Source organism: Drosophila yakuba, chromosome 2R, assembly GCF_016746365.2.
Source record: "Drosophila yakuba strain Tai18E2 chromosome 2R, Prin_Dyak_Tai18E2_2.1, whole genome shotgun sequence".
NCBI lineage: Eukaryota > Metazoa > Arthropoda > Insecta > Diptera > Drosophilidae > Drosophila > Drosophila yakuba.
The window spans coordinates 4053470-4071961 of record NC_052528.2 but is presented as its reverse complement, the minus strand read 5'-3'; the positions used below and the strand labels follow the sequence as shown (position 1 = coordinate 4071961).

At 35.5% G+C, this 18492-nt stretch overlaps 1 protein-coding gene across 11 annotated transcripts; it reads left to right on the top strand.

Moving 5' to 3' along the window:
• The first annotated feature begins 208 nt into the window (after positions 1–208).
• LOC6529223 (protein FAM102A) lies at positions 209–18300 on the top strand. Of its 11 annotated transcripts, none has more exons than XM_039372942.2 (10): positions 209–374; positions 7467–7916; positions 7974–8285; positions 8340–8569; positions 8979–9256; positions 9322–9404; positions 11282–12514; positions 14419–14979; positions 15584–15789; positions 15847–18300. In XM_039372942.2, the coding sequence occupies exons 2-10, from the start codon at positions 7741–7743 to the stop codon at positions 15963–15965; spliced, it is 3198 nt and encodes a 1065-aa protein (XP_039228876.1). In that variant the 5' UTR covers positions 209–374; positions 7467–7740; the 3' UTR covers positions 15966–18300. The 11 variants fall into 11 exon arrangements, with proteins under 11 accessions (XP_039228876.1, XP_015052212.2, XP_039228875.1 ...); XM_015196726.3 differs by having other exon boundaries at positions 8967–9256; positions 11315–12514; XM_039372941.2 differs by having other exon boundaries at positions 8967–9256; positions 11291–12514.
• The last annotated feature ends 192 nt before the right edge of the window (positions 18301–18492 follow it).

Sequence of the window (18492 nt, the reverse complement as noted above, 5' to 3'; positions counted from 1 at the left end):
TTTTTGTTTTGCAACTTGGCATAGAATACCATCCGCGGAACCTGTTGACGTAATGTATTTAGCTTAGCTTAACTTTAATCAAAGAGCTAAATTAGTAACAGGATTAAGGGAGAGTCTCAAAAGAAAAATGATTGAATAATTTTTTAGTATGTGTAGGACATTCTTTTAAATACTCGCTTGGTATTTTAAAATAGTTAACGCGCGGTCTTACTGTACACTGTGGTCACACTGGCTCGGTCGTGGGTGGCGCATCATCGTTATTCTGTTGCTAATTAAACAAGTGCAAAACTACTTTTTTCAGCAGTGGAGGAAAGTTAAGATTGCAAGAAAACAGACGCTAAGAAAGGCAGTCGATATTATTGTTGCTGCGATTGGTAAGCAGCGTCGTTCGAGTGCGTGGTTAGTGTCAGTGTTTGTGCTGGTGTGCGTTTGTAGGTGCTTTTCACCAGAAAAATGTAAAAAAAAAGTGTTGCCAAAGCAGTGAGGCATACAATTTTCCAGTCGTATTATTTCAAACGAACGAAATTCGCAAAATGCGAATTACAAAGCTGAAAACGCATCTGTATTGCTGTGCGGGGGATATTCATCACCCTCCCTTTTCTCTGTTCTGCGAAAAGTGGATGTGAAAAACCAGCTACTACATCAAAAAGAGCGTGTGTGTGAATAAAACAATCTCGTTGTTTTAGTTGCCAAGTTGCATTGCAATAGTTGTAAAATCCCATTACTTAGGACGACAACAAATGTAGATATATTTCCAAAGCACAAACAACTGCAGCACGACGTTCGACGCCCTTCGGGAGCAGTTGTATTGGTGTTCTGCTGCTGTTGTGTTGGTGCTACCACCTTGTTTGATTTCAATGCATTATTTCTGTTTTTCACATCGATGCGACGTATTTGTGCGGCAAGTGTAAATGGTGTATTTTAAATCTCATTTCGGTAGTGTCTCTGCTGAAGAATCAGCTGTTTGCAACATTACCGTTGACGCCCACTTGCAAGCAAGCACCAAAACAGTCTGACTTTTTACGCGAGTAAAATACGCGAGTTTCATCATAGGCTTACAGTGTAACTTCCGATAAACAGAATTTCAATCTAAATTTGTACATATGTACATACGTACACACATAAGTACTGACTTCTTTCGTTCTTTGTTTTTATTTCCTTGTAGAGGGTATATTGATTTCTGTCAGACATTTGCGCCCATAGAATTTATACTATGTATATATTTGTGATCGGTATTAACAGCCAAGTCAAAAGACATTTCTATTGCAAGTAGTATGTAATCGGAAGATTCGGATAAGTATGAAAAAATAAATTTACCGTCTTGGTTATTTTTCAGAAAGTATTCTAATTCGATATGAACCAATTTTAAAAGAATACACCAGTTTTTTGGCACTATAAAATTTCGGTTTTAAATTGATTATATATTACCATATATGTAGCTGCCCAGGAAGTCAGAAAATGAATTGATTTGTTTTTTCTTTAATTTTTAGATACCGTTACTCGTAGAGTATCTTTTCGTTGTCGGTCTGGCCATGTCCGTCCGTATGAACGTCGAAATCTCAGGAACTATATAAGCTAGAATGTTGAAAACTGCGACACCCACACTTTTGGAAAATGTTTTGATATGTTTTATTAGTCTTGTAAAAATATATCGTTTTGCCAAAAAACTTTCTGCCACGCCCACAAACCCCCTAAATCTGCCACTCCCACATTTCTTAATTTAGTCGGACAATTTGTAACATTTTGTATTGTCTTTTATTAAATATTTATTGTTTGAAGCATTTTTTTTGTTAGTGGTGTGGTATAAATCCTAGATATGTTCGTATGAACGTTAAAATATTGGAAACTAAAACGAGAAGAAAGTTGCATTTTTGAATGAAGATTGTAGTGACGTCAACGGAGCTCAAGATATTTTTTTTTTTATTTGTATTTTTTTTTTCTAACGCTCTAATGATTACAAACAATAAAAACGTTTTTGAAAAAACTGTTCTAGTGCAATTTTTTAGCTTTGCTTCAATTGTGGGTTAACCCACCGTTGTTTTGGTATCTGAGATTTAAAAAGGCCAACCAATTGCCGGGATTTGGAATTTCAATATTGCATTGAAGTGTGAAAAATGTTTGCCATAATCAAATCAAATCAGCACCAATGAGGTTAAACGGGGGAGAGCAACCCTGAATTGCTTGTTCAGATCTGACTTCGTCTGCTTTTGTAATGAGGATGTGTTCAATTAGATTCAAATTTTTCACATCCATGTGGGCCCATAACGAGAAACGGAAAAAGTTCAACGGTTTCGGCTTTTTGTGCTTTGCTAACTAGAAAAAGTGCAATAGATATTGCACTTATATATAACTTAACAAAATAGAATTGACCACGTTCTTTGAGACTGTCATTATATTACCTTATGTTTGTGGGGGTAAAAATCCCCTTAAAGATCGTTTGGATTGTAAAGACATTTTTTTTCGAAAAATATACATTTTTGCGGTACTTAGAATAATTTCAGGGTAAATATCTAACGTAAATAATCTAAAGTGTTCTAATTTAGTATAGGCCCGTTTTCTGATTTGTGTTTTAGATTAACCCAAATCGGACGACTATACATATGGGTAATTCTCTGATGTCACACGCGACATTTGTACGCATTCAAACAAAAAAAAAACATGTACCAAGACTTAATTTTAATTTTTAATAATTTTAAGCGTATAACTCTTGGTTAGCACTATAATTGGTGTTATAGTCGATTTCGGACAATTGTTCATTTTCAAGATAATTACAAAAATGTAAGATATTCGCACGCGACACAGACAGAAGTAACTTTTTCGCTAACCAGTTCAAGCCCTAATTTCAGCGAAACTTGATGAAAGATTTTAATGCAATTAATTTTAATGTGTTATTGATCAATTCATCCTAATAAAATATTTCAGTTGACTTAAAAATATTAGGTAGTTTTTTTTTTAATTGAATTTTAATAACTTTCGCACGCGACATTAGATAAAAATCATAATTTTGATATTTTACCCGTTACTAGTAAAGTAAGAGTGTGTAACAGGCAGAAGGAAGCGTTTCCGACCATATAAAGTATATATATTCTTGATCAGGATTAAAAGTCGATCTGGCATGTACGTCTTGTCGCCTGTCTGTCCGTCCGTATGAACGTCGGGATCTCAGAGACTATGAAAGCTAGAAGATTGAGATTAAGCATACAGATTAGAGATATAAATACAACGCAGCGCAAGTTTGTTGACCAATATTGTCACGCCTACACTAACGTACAAACATGTCACGCCCTCTTTTTTTTAAAAATGGGTTGAACTTTTTTCATATTTTGTATTAGTCTTGCAAATTTCTATCGATTTGATAAAAAACTTTTTGCCGAGACTGTTTTATTAATTTTTTTACTATTTCAATCAATATGCCAGAAAAATTTGAAATTTCTTGTTCGCGCTTCTACTACCTGAGTAACGGGTATCTTATATTCAATTATTTTAAAGCGTATATGGTCTTCCAAAGTTAGCTTACTTACTTGTTTTCTCGATAAGATATTAGGATCTCGAAAGTTTTTAAAAGCTAGTTATGGAGTTGTAATTAATTAACATCCACAAACGGCAAAAATTAATTAACTGAATTAAAAATTGTAAGAATGAATAACCGAGTCTAGTCATGCTCGTCTGTCCGTTCGTATAAACTTCGATATCTAGGAAAATAAAATTGGTTAGAAATATTAGATAAAGCATGCAGGTTCTAGAGGCGCCCACAAATCGCCTAAACATTGATTTGACATTTTTTTATTTGTCTTGAATGCCAAACACATTTTGGCCACGCCCACAATTTTGAAAACTGTTTTGATATTTTTTATTTCATTATTAGACTTGCCAATTTCTGTCTATAGCTCGCAAATATTTTATGCCTGCCCTCTCTCTAACAGAGTAACGGGTAACTGATAGTCAAGGACCTCGACTTCAGCGTTCTCTCTTGCTTTTATTTAATAAGGAATATGTAATAATTTTTCAATTAAATAAATATTGAAATTCAGAATTCCGCTTTATTAAATGTGATTTCGTGTGTCTTAATGGGCGTCGAGAACTCTGAAAATATAAGAGCTTAAGAGTATGCAGACCGTAGATACCCCTATTTTGTCCAATTTTGTTTCAAATATTGCGACTCCTACACTAACGACCACAAACGATATGCCAGCAATATTTTAGTCACTCTCATTCTGACACCCACAAACCTCACTAAACTATCAATCTCACAAATTTGAAAAATGTTTTATTTTTTTTTGAACTACTGTGGATCTGCTAACACAATATAGTGTTTCCCATGCTCTTCAACTAGCTGATTAACGGGTATCTGATAGTCAAGAAACATGACTATGGCGTTGTCTCTTTTTTAAAATTTTTTTATATGTTATTTAGCTTTCGTTCTTTTTTTAAACAACGAAAGCTCTTTTAACTATTTAAAAATAAAAACCGAAAATTAGTAAACTTTTTTTTTTCGCTGTCTGGTATCTGGGTATATTAGGTAGTCGTCTCAAATTATTACCGCTTCAAAGCAACTTGCATCCTTTTTTCTAGCATGTAGAAAAATGTTTCCGTCTTCCATATGAATGCCTAATTTTATGTCGACTTAGTCGACACTTAAACGAAAGCAATCTCGAAAACACAAGGTTATTGATTTTCTACAACTTTTTTATGTTTAAACGGCATTTTAGTTTAGTTTGTTTGGCTATCGTTGCCCGTCGACGTGCCCACTCCAAAGTTAGTCTAACCAGATAAGGGGGATAATGGTGTTGGAGGACAGAAGCTTGCAAAATTAATTTATTCACCTGTAAATGGGTCGCTTGCAGGAATCACTAGTGTCTTCGGGACGGATATAAAAACGTGTTGTCGATTTAATAAAGTAGAACTTTATTTTTCGTTGGAGCCAGTGTTGTCGAATAATTTAAAAAATATATCTTTAGGTATACTATAATGTATAATATAAAAACAAGCTTGCATTTTCTTGTTATTAAATATTTTTATAATTATCGTTTTAAGGCTTGGGTGGTCAAACGAAAAAAAGAAGTGGGGTGGAAAGGGTTTTGTTAAAAATATTTAGTTTTTTAAAGTTGGCAAACCAAAAAACCAATTTAAAGAGAATGAATAGTAGGTAAAATCTGCCTTAGATGTTAGTCATTAATCATTTCCAGTGGATAAATGAATCTAATCTGTGATATCTAAGATCCATAAAATATGCACCCCAAAAAATCTATTTTGTTGTGTCTTATCAGATGTTTAATTTTTTATCACTCCGTCACGGCAATCAGCTATCACGTTTCTTCTATTTTTCTCTTATTTATACAAGCCAATGTCTACAAATGTTGACAGATCTGGCTTACTCAAAATGTGTAAATTAAACATTTGTGTTGTTTTTCTTCTTTATCAATAAAATGTTTTGACATTCGCATGAGCGCGAAGTTCTCCAATATAAGCGGTTAGTCTGGCTATTATTATTAATTTTTTATTATCATTGTTTGATTTCAAGCTGTTTGCGCTAATTGTTTGTCTTATCTTATCTCTACTGAGTACACAGGATCGTATAAAAACTTTCTCGGAAGAGCTGACTAAGTGTTTTAAGTGCAACTAGATATCGATAACACTGTTTATTACATATTTACTTATTTTTCAAATTATTGTAGCTTGTGACATTTATAACGGAATGTTTATCAAAGATAATCTTAAATTTGCGCACATCGCAGCCCTAATTTTAAATGGTTTATTTAATAAATTAGGTGTAATATATATATATACGTATTATATTATAATACGTAGTAGATGGGTTCTAAACTAATTATACCCGTTACTCGTAGAGTATACTAAATTCGTTGCTATAAAAGGCATATATTTTCTTGATCAGGATCGATAGCAAAGTCGATCTGAGCATGTACATTCGCCTGCCCGTCCGTATGAATTTCGAGATCTCAGGAACCATACAAAATTCGAATGCTATGATTAATAATGGAGATTTTCAAGACATAGACATAGCACAAGCTTGTTGACCCATGTTGCCAAGCCCCTTTTCAAAAATGGTTTTATATATTCCAGTTTTCAATTATTCTTGAAAACCGCCAAACACTGCAGCCTACAGTTTTGAAAAATGTGTAGGAATTTTTCATTTTCACCACGCCTATTCTAACGTCCACAAGACGCCCGTCGGTGAAATCGACTCGTTCTCGCTTGTTTTTGACTCAATAAGATATTAGTTTTAGAAATTTTGGCACGTTTAGATCTATTACATATAAACTTTTATACATCTTAAACCAGGAAACCTCTCTGTTTCTGCCTGTATTTATGTACTTCGAAATTCTAGAAACACGTAGTAAGTGCAATTTAACCTACACTTTCGAAAGTATCAACAGCCAAGTCGATATTATAGAATCCGTCTCCACTAAAACTTTAAAGTTAAAGCTTTAAAGTTATCCGCAGGATCGGACAACATTTTCCATTTAGATATTCTTTCTTCACCAGATCCTAGCTCCAGTTACCATTTTCGTTACCGGATTCAGTATCTGTGCATTGTAATTACGAAATTATTTTTCTTCAATCAATGTAATTTTTTCACGTTATAGATAACAGTCTTTGTAAAATGTCTTAAAAATAAAACATTTTGGTAGAAATATAAATAGTTTTTATATATTATATTATATATGTATATTATAAACAGGTCGAGTCGAAGGCCTAAGCAGCTAGCACTCGTTAAGTTTATATTAGGTTTAGAATTTAGTTCTAAATTTAATTTGTTAAAATAAATAAAATAATATTATGAACACTTTTTATATAAATATTTATATATATTCTTATATAACAAAAGAAGAACAAAACGAATAAAAAAAAACCCTGTTAATTATTGTGTAGACAATTCTTAAATAAATTCAGAACAAAATATATTCGTGAGAAAATTAATTTAAATTTTTACTCGCAAATTCAGCTTTTCGGGTTTTTGTCTAGTTATTTAGTTATTTCCTTTAATTTTCAACTAATCTTAATTAGTTGATGATTTTTAGGTATTGTTTAGTATGAAGATCACGTATTTGTGATCATATTCCATAGACATAGGTTCCCATTTAGTATTTATGTACATATATTGAATTTAAAATAGGTGAACTTGTATGCTATGCTTTTCCTTTTTTAAGTTTTGGACGAATAATAATTTGTTGGCTCAGAATGCTTTTTAGGCAAATACGTTTGTCTACAACCAAGTATAACAGTATAAAATTAAGTTAAAAGCGTATTTAAATATGGCAGATTAGAATAATACAATACTTATGACGTTTATAGACGAACTACTTGCCACATCTAGCATTTGTCAAACCTGCGGGGACGGATAAATATTCAAATGTTACTGAATTTTGATTGACTGGTTTTTCATTTTGAGGTTAAATCAGTTTCCGTGGCTAACAAACTTTGTTATTTTTTTTATTTACTTGCAGAGGTGACACATTTTACTGCTCGAATACAAAGTCGGCAATGAAAGCAATATCAAAGAAAGCAGCCCAAAAAAAAAGGATAAATAAAAAATTCTAGAAAGTGCAGGAGAGCTACAACTACTAAAGGTATCGTTAACGATTCTATAACCGTTATAACCTATAAGGTCAATCAACTGATTCAAAAGCTAAGTTTGTGCGGTTTTGCTCAACCGCTGAGGGCTTTCCATTCATTTTGTGGTAGAAACGAGAATAAACTTACTTTGTTGGTCGGAAATTAATGACACTTCTTGGGCCTAGCGCCCCTGGCATGGCCTTTATGATGAAAAAGAAGAAGTACAAGTTTAACGTTGAAGTGCAGCTGCAGGATTTGGTAGAGGTGGCCCTTGTCAATGAGGTGCTGTTCGCAAAGATAAGGTTGCTCGATGGAGGTTCCTTTCAGGAGTACAGTAGTCGGTAAGATCTCATTAAATTCATAGAAATCGTTCAGTTATAATAAATCCTTTTGCCCAGCGAGGAAGTGCGTAACCATCGAGTAGAATGGAACCGCAGCTTTGAGTTCCCTTGCAAGATGAGTGCGAATGCCTCAACCGGCGTTTTAGATCCCTGTCACCTGCGTATATCAATACGCAAGGAAATGAAGGGCGGCCGAAGCTACTATAAGCTTGGATTTATCGACCTCAATCTGGCCGAATTTGCCGGCGCCGGCCTCACCTCCCGTCGGTTTCTTTTGGAGGGCTATGACTCAAGACATCGCCTAGACAACTCGATGTTGCGAGTGAGCATCAAGATGCATATGCTTAGCGGTGATATTCTGTTCAAAGCGTAAGAAATTTTTATTAAAACCCTAATACTTTTTATAATACTCCTTACCTGCAGTCCCACGCCAAATCTAAAAAGCAAGCAGAGCAAGCCTTCAATGGATGATTTTGCCAATGCCGCCACTGGAGTAGGCCTGCAAGCACCGACAGCTACCGCTCTGTCCAGTATAGGTAGTGGAAGCGGTGTGGCATCTGCTCCATTGGGTGGTAGTGGAGCCACTTTGGGCGGCATCCCCGGCAATCAGTCGCTACCCGGAACGCGACCCGTTTCCACCACAAAGGAGGAGGGTAAGTAGTGGTTAGAAATCAGGCTTTTGGTTTATTGAAAAAAAAATAACGTCTTGATGACAAACTTTTATATAGTGATCGTACTTTATTGGATCGGAAACCTTCTCTTTTTTTTTTTAAACACCTTTCAATGAATCCAGTATACTATTTTCCTAGTAACAAGAATTCATACGTTAAAATATCATGATCCATATATTGTAAACAATCGCTTTTAATCGGTGCTTTCCTTTTTATGCCAGTTGGTAAAAAGGTATATTAGAATCCTTGTAATGTGTGATGTACCGGGTACAAAAACTTTTTAAATCGAGTGATGAATAAGTCAAAAGTCTCTTTCACATGAACAATTACATGTGCCTTGTTTTATCGTATATATGTATATTGTTTTATTTTACTTCAGTAATACTTACAGATATCGATAGCCAGGCTTTGATAGCAGCTATTGTGACTGACTCCGGCTTATCGGAGTCCTCGGAATCGGGGGTAACGTTGACCACGGATAATCTCCAGCAGCATGCCTCAGTTGTGGTAGCTAATCCTATTAGTCCTGTTACCCAGCCACTCCCGGTACTGGGAATCATTGGCAGTAACAACTACGGAACAACAGGAGGGTGTATTGGATTTTCCGGTGCCGGCAACGCTACCCTCATAGAAATGGGTCATTCAAGAAATTCCAGTAATACTAGTCAAGTATGTATGGGGTTGAATCACTTGACTTGATAAATACGTGATTCTGTTAATGTTTTCCGAACTAGATGTCAAAAGGATCGGGTTATAGTAGTTTTTCGCACAGTCAACACTCAAGGCAAAGTTCTGAAGGTGATTCGGGACATGCTAGGTAAGTCTACAAGACAATTTTAAAAAGCAGTTATATTCTGTAAAAAGCTTTGAACTATTTTCTTGTATTATTAGTTTTGACATATTTGGCCATAGCCTCAAATAATCGATATCTATATATCATTTTTTATATAACAATGCTCAAAACTCAACAAGTAATATATATGCTAACGCGTTACCTAACATCCTACTTAATTGTGTCTAATACCAATATATACCAAATACCAAAAAAATATTTGATTAACTAAAAAGCAAAAACACTTTAAGATAGAACTTCTAATAGATAGGTCTTCATTCATATTTGAAAATGCTATATTCTAAAACTAATTTATTTTACGTCTATATAAACTATGTTTTGCTGGCTAATATATTTTGCTTGGTTTTGATTTTGTTTCACTGAAATAATTATATATCTATAAACTATATTAAGTCCGATATCCTTTAAGTCACTTTAGCTAAGAACATATTATTAAGTACTTTTGCTTAAGCCTAGAACGGACCGATCTTTCGTAAGGGTTATGTAAATACAGTAAAGAAGCTGGCTTTATCAGATTATAAGTTTTTAATTTAACAGAATTTAGTAAATATTAAAACCAACTTTTCGATATAATAGTTTTCCTAATAATCTAAGTCGAGTTCCCCCACTGATACCCGTTACTCAGTTAGTGGAAGTGCAAAGGAGAAATTTCAACACCAACAGTTTTGACGGTATGTGGGCGTTAGAGTGTGCGTGGTAAAAAGATATTTGGCAAATCGAGAGAAAGTTTCAAGACTAACAAAAATGTTAAAGAATATCATAAAATTTTTGGCAAAAGTGTGGGCGTAGCAGCTTTAGGCGGTTTGTAGACGTTAGGATGGGCGTGGCAAAACAGCATTTTGACAAACCGAAGGAAACCTACAAGACTAAGAAAAAAAAATAAATATAATTTTTCAAAAGTGTGGTCGTGGCTGTTTTGGGCGGTTTGTTTGCGTTAGATTGGGCGGGGAAAAATGGGTCAACAAACTGGCGCTGCGTCTATGTCCCAGGAGTCTGCATGCTGAATCTTAAGTTTCTAGCTTTTATAGTTTCTAAGATCTCGACGCTCATACGGTCGGACAGACGGACATGGCCAAATCGACTCGGCTATTGATCCTGATCGCTTCCTTCTGTTCAACGAATCTAGTATACCCTTTTACTATACGAGTAACGGGTGTAAAAATAATAGCAGAAATGCGGCATTTGTTATTCTTATCTGTTATGCTTAAAGTCAAACGACATAGGCAACTCAGCACCATGTACTAGCTGTTTCGTTGACTACATTGGATTAGGGTGTAATTAAAAACTCACATGATGCACATTTTTAACGTAACCTCTATATAAATATAAACCTGATGGTTTTTTCTACAAACTGGCGCAATAAGGTGGGCTAAGGCCCTTTTTTCTTTTCGGGTTCGTAAATAAATTTCCAGGACCAAGTATAAAGCAAAAAAAAAATAGATTATGTTTTTGTAAGTAGTGTATGAGTCTTCTTATTCCCTACAGTTTCTTAAAGTAGTACAGTTTATAATATTATTCAAAACCGGTTGACTGAGCAAATCTGGTTGAGGTACAAAGAAAATTATACATCCAACATATTTGTTTTTGTTTATTTCATCACATGGTCTTACAGTACATTTGATTTTTGTTCCTTTAACCTTTACTTCTAATTTAGACTTACATTATTTGGTGTGTTAATTACCTTTTTTTTTTTTAATAATTTCTGTTTTTCCTTTTCTAACTAACAATATGTTTTATATATAAATGGGTAAATGGCCAACTAACCAACCAAAAATTACATCTTTAAATAAAATTTAAAAAAACGACTGCCTGCGCTCGAAATATATAACAAAAAACTACAGTCGCTTTAGAAAATCCGTTTCTCTACTTAATAGACTCAATCAGAGAGCAATTAATGCCATGAAATTGAATATACCACGCAGCCGACCGCACGGCCAGAAGGGAGATGAGCATCAACCATGTAACAGATTGCCAGTGGTAACAGCCAAAAGCCATCGTGTTCATACTCATCTCAGTCTCAGCACCACTGTTGAATACACTAGCGATGAACAGCTTTACCAGACTCCAAACGCCACCATGACCAACTCTCAAAAGTTGGCCTTTGAGGACTTCCGCACTCCGATGGCAGAACATGCAGCTCCGTTCTTTCAACCGATGGGAGCTTGCTGTAGTGGTACTCCCAGCTCTACATATCGTAGTGCAGGAACTCCGTCCACCGCTACGCAATATTATGACAGTGGAGAGGCGAGCGATTCAGACGAGTGTCTTAACGACGACTCAGGCGACAACGATTCTGGCCTGGAGGAAAATTTTCATACGCCCCGTGTGGCCAAGATTAAGTCGATGGAGAATCTCTCCATTCTGGAGATGGAGTTTCACAAGGCTTCTATGGAACTGGACCGCAATTCACCTCGCCGTCTTAAGCAACTGGCTGAAAATGCGCAGATCCCCAAGATGAAGTCGCTAAACAACCTCTGTTTTGACCACTACGCTGAGCAGTCGGTTCGCGAAGAGTTTCAGCGCATGCACGAACAATCGCTTGAGGAGCGAATGCGCTTCCAACAGCACCATCAATTACGAAAGAACTCCAACACATCGAACGGGTCAGCGACAAAGATATACGTAAAGCATTTAAGCCACCAGAATCATCATCACATTAAAGTCGGTAACGCCAAGTTCATCGGGCAGGACGGCAACGATAGTCCGCAATCGATGCATTATCCCATTCAGAAGATGCGATCAATGGGTACAATACAGGACATTGTGAGCGACCGCATTAGGCCTGATCCGTTTCTCACTCCAACTACCGAGCGAAAGCCTAATTTCTCACGTCTCGTCCAGTCTGCAGAGAAGCCGGTGCTGGGCAGCAGCTACGTCAACCGTCTACTTACCTACGATGTCGTGGACTCGCCGTCAGAGCCGTTTAACAGCTCAGTGTCCTTTGTGTCGCGTACCCCCTTTCAGAGAGCATATCGGCGCAACATACAGCAAGGCAGCTCTTCGACGCCTCTGGCTACTCAGGATTCGTTCACCGTGCGGCCACATTCCACAAATGCTGCCTATGAACTAATGAGGTGCGTCGCGTTCAAATAACAAAAATACATCCAGTAAATTTAAATCTTAAAAGGCCCTTTAATTAACTGAACATTAAATCTAGACCCCAGAGCGTTACTCGTTACTCATTAAAATTTATCCGTTACTGTTATACTGTTTTTCTTAATGTTTAGTCTAAGACGTCGTTTTCGGGACCTAGTCTAGAAATTACTATATTGGTATTGGTCCCCGGTATTGGTCCACCACCCCATACAGCCGATATCGTTTAATAATTTCACTGTTTTTTTTTGTTAGATGTTTGTTTTACTTCTGTTTTGTTTAAATTTGCACTAATCATTTTTGGCTTCTGTTATTATTATTTTTGGGTTTTTGTGCATATAAAGATAGTTGTAAGCTGTTAAAAAAATTCTATTGCAAAGGTAGTTGTACTGTTCTACTTAATCACCATATTAACCGCCTAATCCAGTCATTCCTATTATGTATTACGTTATATTTAAGCTATTATAAAAATTCATAGGTCTCAAATACAAAAAAAAATATTTCTGCAACATATTTCGCTCAAGCAAGTCATAATCTACAAATTTATTTTATAATATCATTGTATATATGTCGCTTTACGAGATATTTGGAAACAATAGAAAATTAAAAACGGAAGATAAATATTTAAGTAAACATCTCGTAATCCATGTATATATGTATGTAGCTGCTTTAAAATTTATTTATATTTTTTTGAGTCATATTCTGCACCTTTGAAAATTAGTAAACAACTACTACCTGTAATTATCTTACATATATCGATTTGCCTAAAATAACGAGCGCTGTTGCGCTTTAAAATTACAACGGCGTTGCAAGCATGGTCCATGCTGTTATAGTACTGCAAGGCTAATACGACAGAAGAACGTACAAACACACTTGGCCAGTTACATTTCCTGATCAAGAACATATACACTTTATAGGATCGTCCACACTTGAAAAACCATTTTTATTATTATAATTTGTCTGTCTAATTTAATTTTAGTCCCATTACTCAAATAGTGGCAGTGTGATCGAGAAATTTCCAAAACTCTTCGGCATATCTTTATAAATTGGCAAAAATAAAAAAAATAATACAAATAAAAAAATATTTCAAAAGTGTGGGCGAGGCAGTTATGAGTGGCCTTGTGGCCAGAATATATATAGTTTTTAGGGTAAAAAACTCTTAATTTAGTATAGTATACCATTTTACTCTAGCCGTGGTATAAAAAGTACAGTTAGTAAGTCTTTCCATGTTTATAGTGTATGAGTAACGGGTACATTAGATTGAAAAGAATACGCTTCAATATAACGTCTACAATATTTTTTTTCGTATTATTACTTATTCTGCTAATTTCTATCGATGTACTCAAAAATAATTAGGCTACAATAGTCACACAAGTCCGAGAGTCGAAAGTAAAGCACTCATGGCCACTGTGGAAAACAGTGGCTTTAATACTTGCTTAGTAATGGGTATTTAGTGGAGAAACTTGAGTACAGTGATCTCTTATTTTCATTTTATATTTTATAGGATAAATTAGTGAGTAAAGAAACTCGAAATACTTCGGGTTACCGAATTTTGGATTTTTTCATGTTACTTATATATTTGATTGAATCATCATGCTGACATATGAAAGAACATTATTAGACATACTGCATAAATGATAGCCCGATTGCCTTTGCCAATCATTCTTATGTCACGGAAAACGCATCTGCTATGCTCATTCGCTTCATATTAGAGGAAGTAATATTATAAGTAAACTATTATTTGTATGTTAAAATTTTTTTTTTTTTTTAATACATTGTGTTAAAAAATTTTAAGCGCTTTTATTAGTTGTACGTGTTTTTATAATATGGTCTTAATGTTCAGTGTCTAAAACAAATATTCGCATTTATGGACGCGTTCATTCAGAAACTTCAGTGGAGTTCCTCGTCGGCTCTTTGATGGCAATAGCACACCCGCGGGCCAGATCAGCAACATAGGTACTGTCAGCAGCAACAGACAGCATCAGTCCAGTGCTACAGGAGTTAACAGTTTCGTTGGATCCAATTCATCGCCTTGTGGAACTTTGGCCAGTATACACTCAAGCCATTCTGCCTCCTCATCAAATGGCAGCAACAGCAGCAGCAGCGGAGCAGTCATTACCTTCCAATGTAACCCAGACAGTGGACAGGACACAGTGGACTCAGCAAACCATCAACCACAGATGACAGAGGGATCGTCTAACGGTCATGGTAGCAGCCCCCGGTTAGGCAACGTCATGTCAGGCGATGCCATTAGCTCGATGGCCGGCAGTCCCACAGACGCTTGTAGCATCCGTTCTAATCCGTCGGCCGCCTCACTTCTTCTTTCCACCTCGGCAGCTGCAGCAGAGGCTTCTGCATTGGCCTCGGCAACTATGTCCGTTTCAGGAGCAACACTTTCACCTCTAGCCACCACCCAAATCATTCGCCGCCCCAGCATCACAATGATGTGGGTTCATTTGAAGTTAATTGAATAGAAGTTAATTTTTATATGTTCACCTTCGCTTTTAAACTGTAATGTCATGGTTCAGCCAACTTCCGCGTTCTGCAGAAATATTTTAGTTTTACAAATTGTAAACTATTTTCGCAGGAAGCAGATAGTTTAAGCTGTATATTGTAGTACCATGCCGAACTAAAAGTTTTTTATGGTAAAAGCAATTTTTTTATTTGTAAACAAACAATTTTAAGCAAATAATACTCAAGATGCTTAGAATAAGTAGCTGCTTGTCCCCGATTTCATATATAATATGTGTTTTTATTTCTTTTATAGTTCGTTTTTGTTTCGTTTTAGGAAATATGTCTTATTTAGATTTTGCACATGCCCTGCATAAGCGTATTCATACATTAAATGCAAGATCCGAGTTTAATTGGCATAGTATATCCCAACATTGTGTAAAAGTTATATTGTTCTGCCATAATATTGCCTGTGCTTTTGTTTTCTTGTTTATTTGCAAGTTATTAGTAATTTCGCATTTCGTATATTATTTAAACAGCTTCATGAGTTGACTAATTGCTATCAATTCAAGTTCAATTTCTTTATTTTATTCATTCAGGAATCCCAGCTCGGGTTCGTTAGTTATTAGTGAGACGGGATCTCTAGATCGGACGAAAAGCAGCGGTGAGAAGCGCAAAAAAGGTGCGCTCGATGACGGGCCGCGTGTTTCCGACAGAGTGGAGGAGACACGGGTCAATCCGGACTCGTTAATTGATGAGATTTTAAAGGATACTAAACTCGATCAGCTGGAGGAGTCCGCAGAAAGTAAGTCCCTTAATGCTTTTGGTTAATGGGTATATAATAACAATATGTTTTTCTTAGCATCAGGTCTTCAACTGTACATCGCTCGTGATGGAACCGCCTCCCTGGGTGGACACGAGGTTAAATCAAGCGTACGAGCGGGCGCCCTAAAGCAGGTGGTTATGCAGGATAGAAGATAGTAGTATCCGAGACTCACAGCTCCTTTTTACAATTAATTAGAAGAACTATACGAAACAGTTCGCGTTACGAACATGTTTATATACAAACTAAAGTGAGAATTCAAATACGCTATATATGAATATATAAAATGTTTGTCGGAACTACACTGCTATAAATGTAATTAACACATATGTGTTTATAAACAAACACGCATGTATGTTATAGATTTGTTAACAGGCGTAACTTGTCTAGTTGTATTTGCAAGTGTTGTGAATCAGGAAAACAACCGTTAACAATTAGGAAACCAAAAATGAAATTCATAAAACTGCACTCTATATATGCATAAAAAATTACTCGCAATGGAATACGATAAATAAGAAGTTTTAAATTTTGTTTTCGAATATAAAATATTATGTTTTGCTTCCATCAATATGTCCAGCCTCAAGGCATTTATAAATACATATATTAAAAATTTATAGAATAAATAACGCAGTCATGTTAAACAAAAGGCTTCAAAATTAAAACCCCGAATTTTAAGTCATCGAAATACAGCGCAATCAAAAACTAAATAACCACAACTAGTTTTCCCAATTCAGCCCATTATATGAATTTTTTTGATAACATACACAATAATTAATCAATGTTCACAGATACATAACTTTACATTTTAAATTCAACATTGTTGTAGATTTGTAACTGGTATTCTCGTTTTATTCTTTATTTAAAACTTCCGAAAATCGATAAGGCAAATGGTGAATAAATTTGCAAAAAATTGTTTAAGAATTTTGATGTAAAAAATCATAATAAACAATACTTTTAAATCAATCGAAAAACCTGTTAGATGGGAACACAAATAATACAAATAGTTATTACCTAAAGCTTTTGTTAAAATAATTTGTGTACAATTATGTAGTTTTTTTAACAATTTGTAAGGGGAGAACTTGAATAGCTCCATATTAGTTTCTTTAAATTGTATATGGAAAAAAACAGATAAATAAAAAATGGATACATATACATACATGGTTGATAACTGTCAAATGTCTAGAGTTGGGCAAATGTTGTTGGTTGTTTAAACAAACATGCTAATAGGTGATTAATTTCGATAATTTTAAAAATGGTTTATTCATTCAGTTACAGTTAAAATTTAAACATTGTGAAAGTTGGGCAAGGACGTAGTCCATAGATTTGCGCATAAATCGTTCGTACTATTCCGAGTAAAGATGAGTGCGAACGCTGTGCGACAGTCGCGGAAAAAATATCATTGTAGTAATAGGTGTAACAAGCGCTTCGGCCTTGGGTTGTTGAGTTCAAAACACTCTCGGGATTTTGGAAATATGCGCTTCTATACCTATACCAGAAGCCAATGATGCAATAATTTCTGTTGTGAAAACAGCACACAATTTTTTGACCTCGGTAATAAATAAAAAAAAACGGTAACCATGTTTTCGTAAAGTGTCTGACCACCAATGCATCTATTTGCAAAGATTTTTCTTTGCTCTCTTATAAAAACCGACGCCAATACTCATAAAATACGACTAATTAAGGAATACCCAGAGTTTTCTGCAAATGTACACTGCGTGTCATCAGATTAGCGGCTCCTGCTTGTTTCCGTTTCTTATGTTCTGTATTTTCCACTTGCACGAAAATTCGGCAATGTTGTAGATGTTTGTACCCTGATATTCCCTCTCTTTTTGAGAATAAAAAAGATAAGCGCCCCCAATGCAGTTTATATTATCTTCGATAATTTAAAAGGTAGGACAACTAAATTTTGTATGCTGTTAAATTAAAAAGTTTTCTCTAATTTAGCGCAAAAATGGGAAGAGGAACGGTGTTATCCAAAATCATAGCTTTCTTTTCATAAAATTGCAGAAAAACTGACAGACATCGCAAAAGTATTGCCAACTTTATTTAAAACAAGGAAACTTATGGAAAAAACTATAAAGGTGGCAATAACCGTGTCGTTACCGCGGCAGATCGCAGGTCCAAACTTCCAATAGCCTCCAATTCCCACGACTCCTCCGCCAAAATTCGAGAAAAAGTGGTGTAAGTTAACTTCGCAAAGCTTGCTACCTAAAAACAAAATGCGAGCAACAAAGTGGCGAATGCACCCATCGGTCAGCGGCCCGACATCCGTTACACTTGCACAACATAGCCACGTTTGCTGGCCTAGCTTCTGCACCATTTATTTCCTCCAGCGAGCCGAATTCGTAAGAATCTGAAGTGCAAGCGATCACACCACCAACTTCAGCTGCGCTGCCTCTGCCAAATTGAAGCTTTCGTTAGGGCAGAATTAATTTAAGCAAATCAGTCTCATACATAATCTTTCAAAATAAAGTAACACCTAATACAATTTAATTACTTCGCGTTTTTATTTTTAACTTTTAAATAACACTGGAAAATAACTTATTTACATTCGTTACTTCTGAAAATAACTTGGACAAAGTCGGCATCTTTTGAATCTCCATGTTTAATATCAATCCTTTAGTTTTTAATGTTCCCGAGATCGACATTCATACAAGCAAACGAACGAATATGGCCAGATTGATA

Excerpts from the sequence above, each read along its gene's own strand:
- LOC6529223 (XM_039372939.2), top strand. The coding sequence starts at position 7,741 with ATGACACTTCTTGGGCCTAGCGCCCCTGGCATGGCCTTTATGATGAAA. Across the intron at positions 7,917-7,973 it reads TTTCAGGAGTACAGTAGTCG|CGAGGAAGTGCGTAACCATC; the intron begins GTAAGATCTCAT and ends CCTTTTGCCCAG. Across the intron at positions 9,405-11,281 it reads GGTGATTCGGGACATGCTAG|TCGCTTTAGAAAATCCGTTT; the intron begins GTAAGTCTACAA and ends AAAAAACTACAG.